The 14,019-nt window shown below is 47.3% G+C and overlaps 1 protein-coding gene across 1 annotated transcript in view; it reads left to right on the top strand.

Annotated features, from left to right (window-relative positions):
- Vps35l (VPS35 endosomal protein sorting factor like) overlaps positions 1–14,019 on the top strand; it is a 99,772-nt gene that overhangs the window by 70,919 nt on the left and 14,834 nt on the right. The window contains exons 26-27 of the mRNA XM_021166497.3: positions 1,386–1,500; positions 12,716–12,855. Of these exons, the coding sequence (XP_021022156.1) occupies positions 1,386–1,500; positions 12,716–12,855 (255 nt within the window). The remainder of the gene's footprint in view (positions 1–1,385; positions 1,501–12,715; positions 12,856–14,019) is intronic.

Raw genomic sequence — 14,019 nt, 5'->3', positions numbered from 1 at the left:
TGTTTTTTCCAAGGAATTGATGGGCTAATCAGCTTCTGTACTGTTTTCAAAAGAAATGTCCAAGACATCTCCAACCTCCAGGTCCAGAACTTTGTAAAACCTGAAACTTGCTGTGCAGCCATGACTGGACAGTTCCATACGATGACTGTGTCCTGTGTAAAGTTACTGTGCACAGTCACCTTCCGGTTGCGTGTATCAAGCACATGGGGATTCTGTGTTTAGACTTGGGGTCCCCTCCACAGGACACTATGTATTATATACACAAATACTCCAAAATCCAAAATCTTAGACTCCAGAAACACTTCGGATAAGGGATGCTCTCTCTCTGGTGTTCTGAGGTGGTTCCTGAGATGTTTGTATATCTGTATGCCAACGTTCTTTCTCCTCCTGAATTTTTTCTAATATATTAATATACAAATTTTCTCTAGCAATATCATTTTTATATAATACCCTCATGCCTGTAACTAGAAGACATAGTATAATTTTTGCTCTAAGTCAGGATTATATCTGATTCAAAGTTATATCCAGATGTCAGCTTCTTGAGTTGACACTCCTAATCATAGTAGAGTGGTAGTGTCCTGCCTTTTAAAATGAAACCACACCCCAGTGATTATAGTGAAGAGAAGTGTCCACCCCTGCCCCTGTACCCCTCGCCTCTGTCCTTAGGGTCAGCCACTGTCAGGCGTTTTATCCTCTCCAGCCAGATTCTCATTACCCCCACATGTCTTTGTTTTAAACCTGTATATTTTATATATTGAAGGATGTTGCTACACACAAAACCACCATTTCTAACTCACACATTCTCTTTTTTTTAAATTAAATTTACTTATTTACCCCAACACCAGCACCCCCTCTCTTCCTAGTACCCTCTTACACAGGTCCTCCTCATTCCTCCTTTTCCTTCTACCTTGAGGAATCGGAGCGCCCCCCTAGGTATCACTCCCCTCCCCCACATCAAGTCTCTGCCGGGTTAGGCTCATCCTCTCCCACTGAGGCCAGACAATTTCTTAGCAAGCAGTTTCTCCTTTGCACACATAGAGGTGTTATCTATGCATAAGTGCAGTGAGGGATAAAGAGTTAGTTTTCAAATTCTCTCTTTCTCTCCCTTCTCCTTCCCCATCCTCCCAGGGGAGTGTGGGTGGCCGTGTGTGTGTGTGTGTGTGTGTGTGTGTATGTGTGTGTGTATGTGTTTGTGTGTATGCGAGTGTGTGTATGTGTTTGTGTATATGCGAGTGTGTGTTTGTGTGTATGTGAGTGTGTGTGTGTGTGTGTGTGTGTGTTGAGGAGAACAGAGCGAGTAAGTGTTGCATGTCTGCTTGGAAACACGTGCTATGATGGAAAACATGTGCACCTTGGTTAACCATCCCCATCTCCTGTCTCTCCAGGCCTGTGTTGCCTACTGCTTCATCACCATCCCGTCCCTGGTAGGGATCTTCACCCGCCTCAACCTCTACCTGCATTCCGGTCAGGTTGCCTTGGCCAACCAGTGCCTCTCCCAAGGTAAGCCTGTCTCTCTATCCTTGATGCCCCCTTGCTACTTAGGAAGTCTGACCCAACCACATCTGTCCCTGCGTTCATGTACTGAGCGATGCCTTGAAGGAAGAAAGAACATAGCAGCCAGGGAATATTTTTAAACACTTCTCTAATAGGAAGCATGGGAGTTGGGCCACACAGAGGTAGATAGAGACAGATGGAGCAGTGCAGATATTTTTTTTGTCCTGCTCAGTCCATCTCAGGCCAGGTTAGGCAGCCAGACATCCTGGGATACGATGCCCAGAGAGCCTGAGAAGGTGGGGCTGCTTGGCCACAGAAGGTGCAGGAGTGGTTTTAGTGTCTCTGTTGATGTGCTTGTACACCAGACACATGGAAATGGAATCTAATCTTTGGAGAGTAAATACCCTGCTACTGGGAAGACACTCCACTCTGTAGAGCTTACATGAGAAGCTTCTAAGTATTGGAAGGGCATTGGGGAGGTGAGACAGGGAAGGGAGGGGCATAAGCTCAGCCCCATGGTGTTTGAACTCCAGGCTGCTGCCTTCACCGCGACTTTAAGCTGTTGCTGGGCACAGCGATGTGGTGTCTGCTTCATGTTTAAAAATTCATCTGATGATTTTTGCTTGAGTCTAAATGCAGTCGCACTAAACCTTAAAAGCCCATCACTGTCGCCCTGAAAGCCACACAGAGCAGTTACTGGCCAAATAAATAATGCAGCCAATTACTGAGAAGGAGAGAGCTAAATATGAAGCTCATGGGAGCTGGCTGCTTTGTTTGTCTCCTAGAACGTCCTCCTATCTCAGCCGCGTCTAAAGTGTCACCCTCCTCCTAGTTCATTCCCTGGCTTCTCTTCATCTTGCCCTGACCACATCTCCACTTTCCGGCTAGACTCTGCCAGAGCTGAGTTCTGGGTCTTGAACCCCGCTGCAGAGCATCCTGGAGGCTAGAAAAGGCTTAGTTCCATTTGTTTGTGCACAAGGGACCCCACACGTAGATAGCATCATACTGGCATTTACTGCAAACATTCTTGCCTGTCACCCTGGAGCACAGAGCAGCCACCAAAGGCTTACTGCTTCCCACCTAGAGGTGGCCCAGAAATGCCTGCCTGTCTTTTCTTTGAGCCTTTACTCCAGATAGCTTCTTGTCCTCATTTGTCAGTGGCTCAGAAGAGTGTGTGTGCTTATATGGAGGATGTGGGAAGAGGAGAGGGAAGGAATACTAGGCTTCCTGATGGAGTGAATAGTCAGAGCAAAGGTGTGGAGAAGTAGGGTTGATTACGGGTGTGTTTGGCCACCAGCAGAGTGTGCTGAGACCCTGACAGATGGTGGCTTTCAAGTCTGCAGGATACTGTGAGTGTGCCTCTGGTTCTGCCACTTTGGGAAATAGATGACCTTGGATGGGTTGGCCTTTTTGTGTGTATCCATGTCCAAAGCAGAGGTGATGGCAGGGTTCCATCGAAGCAGAGAGGAAAGGAAGTCGTATCCCGAGAGCTGGAAGCTCTGAACTGGTTCAGGGTAGCTGCAGAGTTGGAATCTTAGCAGTCTCTACAACCACGGGGTAACGTGGCACTGAGTGTAGCTGAAGCATTGACAGCACAGGGCTTTGGGAGTTTTGATGGCCCAACTCTCTCTAGGTGTTTGTCTCTTTCTCTCTTCCTCCCCCCTTTGTCTCCCCTGTTCCTCCCATGATTGGCTCCGTCTCTGTCAGGCCACTCTATCTCAATGATCTTGAGATGTACTCTTGCCCTGGCTGGCTTCAAACTCGTTATCCTCCTGCCTCAGCCTGTAATGTGCTGGAATTATAAGCATATGCCTTCACACCCAACCTTTTGGGTTGATTTCTCACAGGCAAAACCTTGGGTTTGCGGGAAAGCAGGTGTTCATTTCAAGATGGCTGAATTGGGCTTCAGTTCAGAGAATGCGCAACTCAGTGCAACAGATTGAGAAAGCCAGTGAGGCCCAGGGCTGTGAGCAGAGCCGGCTTGTTGTCATCGCTAGTGACAGTGTCTCGCCTCTTCTCAGAGCTCTCTGCCCTTCTTGTAGTTTTATTTTTACTTTTAAATTGTCCTTTATTCTTGAGGAGTTCATATAAGTATACAATGAAACAATCATATCAGCCCTCCATTTCCTTGCCCTTCAGCCCCTCCATGCCCCCCGCAGCATGTTCCTCTTCCAACTTCATGTCTTTGTTTGTAATAGCCTGGGTCCAGTTAGTGCTGCCCATGTGTGGATAGCTTTGAGGACACCCACTGGAGCATGGCAAACCTGTCATGTTCTATCTGGAAGATAGCATTTCTCAGTAATCCTCCCCATACAGTCTTTTTTTTTTTTTTTTTTTAAATTTTTTATATTTTCAGCCTACTATCCTCTGTTATTTCCTTCTTTATGAATCTTGATATTTATGGGAGAATTTATTACAGTGTATTTTGATGATAGCGATAACCCTCAGCCAACACCTCACAGATCCACCCTTTGTGCCAGCTAACTTTATGCCCTCTCGTTTCTCGTTGTTTTATTAAACCTATCAAGTTTATTTGTGCTGCCCATATACTCATGGATTGTGGCCATCCACCGAGTGCCGTTGACCTTCTGTATTGCATTCCCTCCTCCCGAGGCTCAGAGATCCTTGTGGAAGAGAGGGACAGGGTGTAAGAAATAGTGTAAGTCAGAGGGGACGGAGGATCCAGGGAAGTGTTTCCCAGACACAACAGGGAAGTTGTACATGAATTCAGAGTGTCTGAGGCAGTACTCACAGTACAGTGTGATGGCTTAGGAAAATAACAGTAGTGGGCTGTACCTTGGGGCCTGTGACCTCCCAGCCGTGGACTTTGACCACAGTTGCTAGAAGCGTGGACATGGCAGTACACCTACCCAGTGTTGGCAGGCCTGTAAACTAGCGCACTTACTGGGAAATCAGTCTGGAGGGTTCTCAAGGAGCTAGACCTGCCAAATGACCCAGCAGTTTAGCTCTTGGGATATAGAGCCTACCTACTACAGAGAGACTCTCATATCCATATTCACTGAGGCCTTGCAATGTGGTTTTGATGTAATGGAAGAGAGATAGTGGGTGGCCTAACCAAAACCCACTAGTCAGTAAACTAAGTTCAAAATACAATGCTGGAAAAAATTTCAATAAAATTTTCTTGTGGGAGTGGATAACACTGCTCCCAAATTTGTGTCACTTAATGGACTTCACAGTGCAAGGCATGAGATACTCCCTAGGAGTTACTGTTCAGGGAGGCCCCAGAGGTCTCTAAAGCCACACAGGCTCACCAGTGCTCCCACTACCATGTAACTTCATGGTAAGACTGTTGCTGGAGACACCTCACTGGCTGTGGATACAGAGAAACTGTTCTCAAACTGACCTGGAGCCTTCCTCTCTGCTGACTAGCTTCCATAGTGCTAGAAAGATCTATGTAGGCTGCTGTAGGAGAAAAGACCTCAATGGTCCTACTCGCCACTGCACTGCGCATGCTGCAGTACTGACTTGCTATGGGTGCAGCTATGGCTGCGGTGGGTAGACTTGAAGCCTGCTCCACAGAAGGGGATTTCTGTTAGTTACATTTGCTGTTTGACAATTTGATGCATGAACACGGTGTGTTCTGCTTTCTCTCACCCCACCTGCTCTCATTCCCTTCTTTTTTTTTTTTTAAATTTATTTATTTATTATATGTAAGTACACAGTAGCTGTCTTCAGACACACCAGAAGAGGGCATCAGATCTCATTACGGATGGTTGTGAGCCACCATGTGGTTGCTGGGATTTGAACTCACGACCTTCAGAAGAGCAGTTGGCGCTCTTAACCGCTGAGCCATCTCTCCAGCCCTCATTCCCTTCTTTTAACTTTCACTTTTTTTCAGTGTACTTTTAAAGAATGTCAGTGCCAGAGCTTAGTTCATATGCTATGTCTCTGGTGAGCCGTCTTCAGTTCCCGCCCTCTGATCTCTGAAGACGACAAAGCAAGGCCAGCTCAGTCCTCAGCCTGTCTCTGATCCTCACCCTCTCTTATTGCTTCCCAACCTTTGTTACTAACTAGCAAGTAGGTCATTGCTGCCCTGCCTGCCGTCCCTTTTCCTCCTGCAGATCGCCAAGCCACAAGGCCTTACTCTCAGTGTGCTGTGTTTGCAGGGCCTCTGGCACAGTGTCCACCTCACCCGTGTCCTGAAGGTGCTTCGCAGATGAGTGGGAACTGCATGGGAACAGGAGTTGATGGTTCTTTTTTATAGAATCTCGGGCTGGTCTCATACTCACTTGGTAGCTGAGGATGACCTTGAACTTCTAACCCTCCTGCCTGCCTAGTGCTGAGACTGTAGGCATAGGCTGCCACACCCAATCCATGAGGTGCTAAGGATTGAGCTCCAGGACTCCTGGAGCAGAAGGGAATGAGTTGTCTGAGAAGAGCCAAAAGCTTCACAAAACAGATGCACTGGGAACTTGAGAGGGCCGGGTGTCCACCGTGTACTGGAGGCCATCCTAGAGACTGAACTCCTGACACAGAAAAGGCCTGGAGGCCAGAAGCAGGATAGTCCGAAGGGGTGGGGAGATGGAATTTAGAAGATAGGCCGAGGCCTTACTGTAGAGAGTGCCAAACTCCCAGCAAACAGCTCCTGTTGTTCTCTATGCATTACTAGGTTGGGTGCTTGTCTTCATTTTATAGGTGAGAAGGAGGCTTGTGGTTTGCACGTGACATCCTGCCACGTGGCCTCTTCTCTCATGGAGGCTCGAAAGCTCTGCTATTAAGAGCAGTCCCCTCTTAATTACACATACTTTCCTTCCGAATCTGAGATGCATGTGGTACTAAGTACCTGTTATCATAGACTGCCTGTTTGATACACGTGTGAAAAAAACCCTCCATATGTGTGTTTATATGGTGTATGTGCGCATTTCTGTGTGTGAATGCAGATGTATACGTATCATGGTGTGCATATGAGGTCAAAGGACATTCTTGTTTTGAAGCAGGGTCTTTTGCCAACTACCATAGAAGCTCTGGCTGAGCTATCCTGCTGGCCTCTACACCGGGGCTAGAGAGATGACCTCAGGTCTTTAGACTGTATAAACCAGCACTTTATCCAAGGCTTCATTTCCCCAGGCCTGGGTGGCTGTTGTTGTTTGGGTTTTGTTTGGTTTGTTTTTTTTTTGAGACTGTCACAGGTAGCCTAGGCTGACCTCAAACTTGCTCTAAAGCCAAAAATGACCTTGAACTTCAGATCCTCCCTCCTTATCTCCCAAGTGCTGAGGTTGAATGTATGAGCTGCCATGCTTAATCCCTAGTGCTTAGGGAAAACTAGGCTTGCTAGTCACAGACAGAATGCACAGCCTTCTGGGTGCTTTGCAGGGAGGACAGAAAGTCCCTACACCTGCCCTGTCCCACACATATGAGGTAACTTGCGAGCCAAGCAAGCAGGGCTCAGTGTAGAGCTCTAGACACTTGTGGGATGAGAGAGAGAGTGTAGATTGACACCCTTTGGAACGTTGGTTTGGTGATGATGAAAATTGGAAATAATTTGTATGTCTCCAGCGGACCTCCACATTAAATATTGATGTACAACTTGAACGGAAAGGGCATGTAGCCGAATCCATGTGGCGAAGACAAGGTTGTATTAAGCTGTCAGTGGTAACAATTAAGCCATAATGAATATGCCACTTAAATGTCTCTAGGCATCTGTACTTGTGTAAAGCTTGCTCCGTTTTGGCATCATTGAAACAGTGGCCCTCATGTCCTCAAACAGAATCGCTTTAAGAACAGAGTCTGTTGCAGAAGCACAGGTGGGCAGTAACAGGGTTAAACCTCCAGTGGCCAGCTGGCCCCCAGACCCTGTGGCCTTGCCAAAGGCATCTTCATGTTGTGGTTGCAACACATCCAGCTTTCAGGACCTGGTGTGTGCTCGTGTGAGTGTGTGTGTGAGTACATGCTTGTGTCTGTGAGTGTGTAAATGCACCTATGTGTACTCTTGCATGTGGAGTCCTAGGTCAGTAACAGGTTTTGTTTCTCCAGAGTCATCACTTTACTTTTTTGAGGCCTGGAATGCATTGATTCTGCTACAGTGGCTGCAGTGAGCCCTTTAAGGGTGGGGGGCCTGTGTCCTATATCAGATATCCTGCATATCAGATATTTACATTACAATAAATAACAGTAGCAAAATTACAGTTATGAAGTAGCAACACATTTTTTTTTCCAAGACATGGTTTCTCTGTGTAGGTAGCCTTGGCTGTGCTAAAACTTGCATCCCCAGCAGGTGGAGGCTGAGACAGGAGGATGGCTTTATTTTAACCTAGGAGTTTCGATCCAGTTCAATCTGGTCAACCTAGTGAAGACTCCCATCTGTTAAACATTTTAAAAGTTACAGTTTTGTGTTTTGTTGTTGCTGCTGTTGTTTTGTTGGCTAAACAGGAAATTGGATGTTGACAGGGTCATTTCAGCTCTAGACTGAAGAAAACCTGTTTTCACTTGCAGACATTTTTTTTTTTTAACTGAGTTTTATTTGAGGAAGTCTCCAGACATTTTCTGTATGGGGTGCGGTGTGCCTTCTGGGAATGGAATAAGAATTTGCCTTGGAACGTGTGTGTGCCTAGCCCTTAAATAACCGAGTTCCTCCTTTAGATAGGAACTGGGTGTGGTGAGTGAGGGGAGCCAAGGACAAAGCTGCTGCCACTTTAATGGGTAATAATAGACATTGTGTGGGCCACTCAGCAGCACACACCATACACAGGAAGATAGTAATGACCCTCCAGGTCATGTGGGGCAGTTTCAGGTTCCCCTGCCGAGTGCTCTGCTCTGGAGCTTCAGAAAGTTTTCCAGGGCAGCAGAATCACCGGCGTGGACTTCTCTGCAGGAGACAGACAGACAGACACGGTAGAGTCCTGGCACCTGCCTCTGCTGGGAGGTCTGGGAAGCCGGGGAATGTCAGGTGTAGTTTTGGATCTTTTGCCTTTTTTATTGTGGTCAAGTATACATAACATATAACATAATTGGAAATAATTGGGCTACACTTCTTATATATTTAGATTTTTCTTTATTTTTGATCATTTCATGCCCCTGTTTTCCCCTCTGACCTGATCCTCCTTCCAAGTTCATGTGTTTGTCTGTTTGATTGTGTATTGGTGACCGCTGAGTTGAGGTAGAACTACTCGTATGTGCATGGACGTGGACGCTCACTGGAGCAAGGGGAAGCTCTCCTCGCAGCTGTCAGATGCCAGTAGCATCTCAGTGAAGCTCAGGGCATGGAGATTCTATGCTGGGCTCTTGGCTCCCTTGCCTTATGAAGGTCTCAGGCAGATAGCACAGCTGCTGTGAGTTTCAGTGTGACAAACGGCCACTTCTTGTCCAGAAAACAGCATCTCCCAGTGCCTTTTCCCATCTTCTGGCTCTTGCATTCTTCCTCTGGTCCTTGGTGGTGGTGGTGGTAGGGGTTCAGTATAGATGTTTTCTTTAGGCCTAGTGCTCAGCTCCTTTTAGCACTAACCAGCTATGCATCTCTCCACTGACTATTGCCCACTGCCACACACAGAAGCTTCTCTGACCAGATAAGCAGGTCTTTTGGCAGAAAGACAAATAATTAGAAGGCATTCTGACAGAAGAATCATTTAAGAAAGTAAGAATAGCAGATTCTACTGTAGGGTCTGTGTCCGGGATTGTAAGAGACATGGAATTCTTTCCTGTGCAACAGTCTTCAATTTTTTTTTTTTCCGAGACAGGGTTTCTCTGTATAGCCCTAGCTGTCCTGGAACTCACTTTGTAGACCAGGCTGGCTTCGAACTCAGAAATCCGCCTGCCTCTGCCTCCCAAGTGCTGGGATTAAAGGCGTGCACCACCACGCCCAGCCGGTCTTCAAATTTTATTTTATTTATTTTTATTGTATAATTGTTTACAGGGTGTGTGTGTGTGTGTGTGTGTGTGCGCGTGTGTGTGTATGTGTGTATGTGTGTGTGTGTGTGTATATGTGCCACAGTAAATACATGGAGATCAGATGACAAAACCCTTTTGTGTTCTCTCTTTCTACCATTACATGAAATCTCAGGAATGGAGCTCAGGACATTGGAGGTGCACAGCAAGTGTTTTTGCACACTAATGTACAGTGCAGCGACATTAAAACCATTCATAGTGTTGTCTGATAACACCAGGGTCCTTCAGGGTCTGAGCCAGGCATTTCCAGATTCTTGGCATTTTATTTAAGAAGAAATAAGGGAGACTCATTTTTCTGTAAGGGTGAGGCCGCTGGTGGGTTGACCACCCCACAATGAAGGCCATATATACAAGAGTATCCGGGCAGCCCCAACTGTATTTGATGGGTTCAAAAACCAAAGAGAACACAAAACTGGGTGGATGCGGGGCAGGGGGAGATGGATCTTGGAGAAGTTGGGGAGTAGATGAATATGAACAAAATACCTTGGATGGAATTCTCAAAAACATTAATAAACATGGGGAAGAAGATGGAATAAAGGTGCACAGATTTCAGGGCAGCAAGAACACTGTCTAAAGTGATAGTACAGGCTGGAGAGATGGCTCAGCGGTTAAGAGCACTGACTGCTCTTCCAGAGGTCCTGAGTTCAAATCCCAGCAACCACATGGTGGCTCACAACCATCTGTGATGGGATCTGATGCCCTCCTCTGGTGTGTTTGAAGTCAGCTACAGTGTACTCATATACATAAAATGATAGCACATAATGGAGGGAATACACTGTCAAGACTGACAGGGAGCTGTACGGATACTTAGTGACACAGGCTGCTGTTCGGTGCCTCCGTTTATGGGGCTCAGGAGGAGGAGTGTGGTTGTTTAGGAACTAGGGTTTTGGGTGGTTCTCTGGTTTGATCGACAGGTTATGCTATATAACCATTCTCCACTGCCTGTATCCCTTCCCACCCATGATGCACCCGACTTTAATCATTTGCATGCCTAGTTATGCACAGGCATAGGGTGGTAAGTAAATGGGATTTCCCATGGGAGTTCACGTTGAGGACACAGGTGGCCTTATTGCATACGCACAGCTTAAAACTAGCTCAGGCCAGATCCACCTTCCTGCTCTCCCACCTGGACATAACTAGAGTAAGATTGATGCCACTAGGTGCATCATTTGGAGAGAGGTGTGGGCTGCCAGATGCATTAGTAGAGGAGGGGTTGGTTTGTGCAGAGGCCAAAGCAGATGGAGGTAGGTAAGCTGTGCTGGCCTGCCTCAGTGTGGGGGTGCCGGGAGAAATGACACACTGAAAACGTTCTTAGACACTTGGCCCTAGCAGAGCAGCAGAAAGGATCTGCCTTTCTCTAAAGAGAAATAGTTTCCTTTAGAGACTTAGAAGATGAAGCAGGCTGAATTCAAAAGTACCTTCCTTTTTCTAGCCCCATACTACCTCTGTCGTCAACATGATTGAGGTCAGCTGCTCCCTTAATTCTAGACCAGAGCATGGAACAGGCTCCTGTGTAGTAGTGCTAATTAATTAGCCCATGGGTCCCTTGGCCACTTTTATGACATCAGCTCTGCTCTCCATCTTCCCCCCTGAATATTCCTGGTGCCCACCAAAGTGCCCTGTGCTGCTGCAACGGCTGCTACTACTGGTTAGTAACTCGGTTAGTTAGGGATGTGGGCACCAGCCTGGCAGGGAAGCTTCCAGAGCTCAGCCGCCTCACAGGAGGCTCCACGATTAGCCTCTTCACGCTGTGTTTCCCTGAAAAAAGAAGATAAGTTAGCCGCCCCCTCAAGTTCAGGCACAGGATTTTCTTGTTAACCACAGCCCTTTGTTCCTTGGGAGGCCAACATCTGCCATCAAGCCAGCCCCTCAGGCCTGCAGTTGGGGTTCTTGCTTTAACCCAGGATTCTGCACCCTGCTGCGGCATTCTTGCATGTCATTGGAAGTCATTTTCCGGTAAAAAGTGACCTGATCCGTGAACCCGTTTGATGTGGCTGAGCAGTGGAAGGGTTGATTTCTCAGGCCAGTGCTTGCCTTGAGGGTTTTTATCACGGTCAATACTTTGGCAGGTTTACAAAGAGCTCCTCTCTCTACCTTCCCCAGAGCTCTGGTCCTCCCACTCCCTCCTCCCCTCCTCCTTCCTTTCTCCTGGCTTTGGAAGCCCTCTTGTTTTGCAGGTTATTTCATATCTCTCTCAAATATCTCTACTTTTCAAATAATTCTCTGGAAATGTTACTTGGTTGGAACTCTGGAACTTTGTGTGTGCTTGCGTGCATGTGTGCAGGTGTGGGGGGGCATACACACACACATAGATGTGTATTACATGCATTCATTCCTTCAGACAAGTCAGTGTGTGTTAGCTTATTTTTCCAGCACAATATTCCTGGGTACCCTCAGATGCCCTGGATCTCATAGCCCTGCCTCACCCTCTTGGGTGTGGGATTTCAGGTTTGCCCCACAGCATCTATCCTCCTGCTTCACCCGTTTGAGTATAGGGTTGCAGGTTTGCACCACAGTGCCTAGCTCAGTGGTTATTTCTTTGTGCAACAAGAGAATCAGTTCAGACTTGAAGCAATAGCTCTGTCAGCCACTCAAGACCCTTCCACCTACACAGGAATGAACTGAGTCCCATCTCACTTCATACCTCATTTCCCAGGTTTGAAATGGTCTTGGTGACAGTCTTCCCTTACTTGTGGGCGTAAGGACTCATTGATCCAGACCAGTGTAGGTGCTAGCTCAGGTATGTGTGTATATGTGTGCTACGTATAAATTCATATGGGTGTATGCACATGTGTGTGCATGTACACCTGCTTTGGAGCATGTGTGGCATGTGTGTGGAGGTCAGAGGTTTATGACCGGTGTCATCTTTCACCACTGGCTACCTCTTTTTTTTTTTTTTTTTTTTTTTTTTTGAGCTGGGGGCAATGAGCTCCCTGGGCCTGGAGCTCATTGATTGGCTAGACTGGCCATTCATCAGGCCCAGGGATCCTCCTCTCTTTGCCTTCCTGGTACTGGGATTACAGATACACGCTGCTGCACTCTGCTTCTATGTGGGTACAGCACATCCATACTCAAGCCCTTGTTCTCATTCAGCAGATGCGTCCTGGGTTCAGCTGTCTCCTCAGTCTAAGCCTGGTTAGCTATCTAGTGTTTCCTGGTTGCTCTAGTCAATAGCAGCTCCTTATCCATGGAGGTTTGCAGAACCTTCCGCTGGGCTTCCTGACTAAACTGAACCCGCAGGTTGTCTGATCCCCAGTAGGCTAAGGAAGGCTCTAACCTTGAACTTTTTGCAACGCTTATCCCTACTCTTGTCTTGCAGCTGATGCTTTCTTCAAAGCCGCCATCAGCCTCGTTCCCGAAGTCCCAAAGACGATAAGCATCGATGGGAAGCTGCGGCCGTCGGAGCCCTTCCTCCTGGAATTCCTGTGCAATTTCTTCTCTACCTTATTGATCGTGCCGGTATGTTCCCAGGAGTGTGCCTCTGCCTCCTGAGTACACTCAGCCCTTAGTATTTTATCTTACGTATGTGTTTGCCAGCATGTATCTGCATCCTGCATGTGCCTGGTGTCTACAGAGGCCAGAAGAAGGTATCATATACTCTGGGACTGGAATCACAGACAGTTATGAACCACCTTATAGGGCTGGGAACTGAACTTGGGTCCATCTGCAAGAGCAGCCAGTGCTCTTAACTGCCAAGCCATCTCTTGGTTATTTCCAACCAGGCGTGTCTTTTAGCTGATTCGAGGTCTGATAAGTTGACAACCAAGATTAACCAATGATGTAACCCTTACATCATCTAATTGGGACCATGGTTTCAGCTTGTGTATCTGGGTTGGGGGAGGTACTACCATTCAGTGCTCTGTACTCTACACTGCCAAGGCAAGGGTGTAGTGACCTTGGACCCTGATGGTGACAGTGGGCACCAGCTCTTTCTCCCCTTGGCTCTGCAGGTTTGGGAGTTACTTATGTGTGTGTCCTGTCCACAAAATGAGGGTGATCTTGTGCCAACTCCCAGTGTTCTGGTGAGGATTGGGTAAGGCCACAGAGTATAGCCACACAAGGAAGCTCTTAGGTGGCAGGATTCTTTGGAACTGGAAACAGTAGACATTGGCTCTTTGTGGTTGTGAGAGATGAGCATTCCTGGGGCCCTTTTGGGGTTAGGGGAGTCCTGTAGTAGGATTCCTGGAGGCTTCCCATAGCAGGGGTTCTCAGGCTGGTCTTGGACCTGCTTCCTGACAGCAGTTTGGATGAAGAAACGAAATGGCATCTCTGTTTTCCCAAGTGTCTGGGTCCGTTTACCTTTCACCTGATTGTGAGCTGCACGCAGAGAGCCTTGGTGGTCACGGCAGTGGTTGGGGCTTTGTCGCAGAGAGACATGAACAGGCATTCTGTTACTACAGTTCTGGTGCAGAGGCTGTTCTTTTCTTTCTTGTTCCCGACCACCTGCCCCTTCTCCTCATCTCCCTCTTCTTTCTCCTCCCTTCCCATGTGTCTCATCCCATGTTTTGTGAGCAGTCTTTTGGTTTTTTGGTTTATTTTGTTTTTACTTTTGAGAGTCTCACTGTGTAAGTGAGGCCATCTGGAACTCAAGATTCTCTTACTACAGCCCTCCCATGCGACATG

The sequence above is a fragment of the Mus caroli genome, unplaced genomic scaffold, assembly GCF_978045245.1.
Source record: "Mus caroli unplaced genomic scaffold, Mus_caroli_1 scaffold_8, whole genome shotgun sequence".
Taxonomy (NCBI): domain Eukaryota; kingdom Metazoa; phylum Chordata; class Mammalia; order Rodentia; family Muridae; genus Mus; species Mus caroli.
This window is presented reverse-complemented; position numbering and strand designations above follow the sequence as displayed.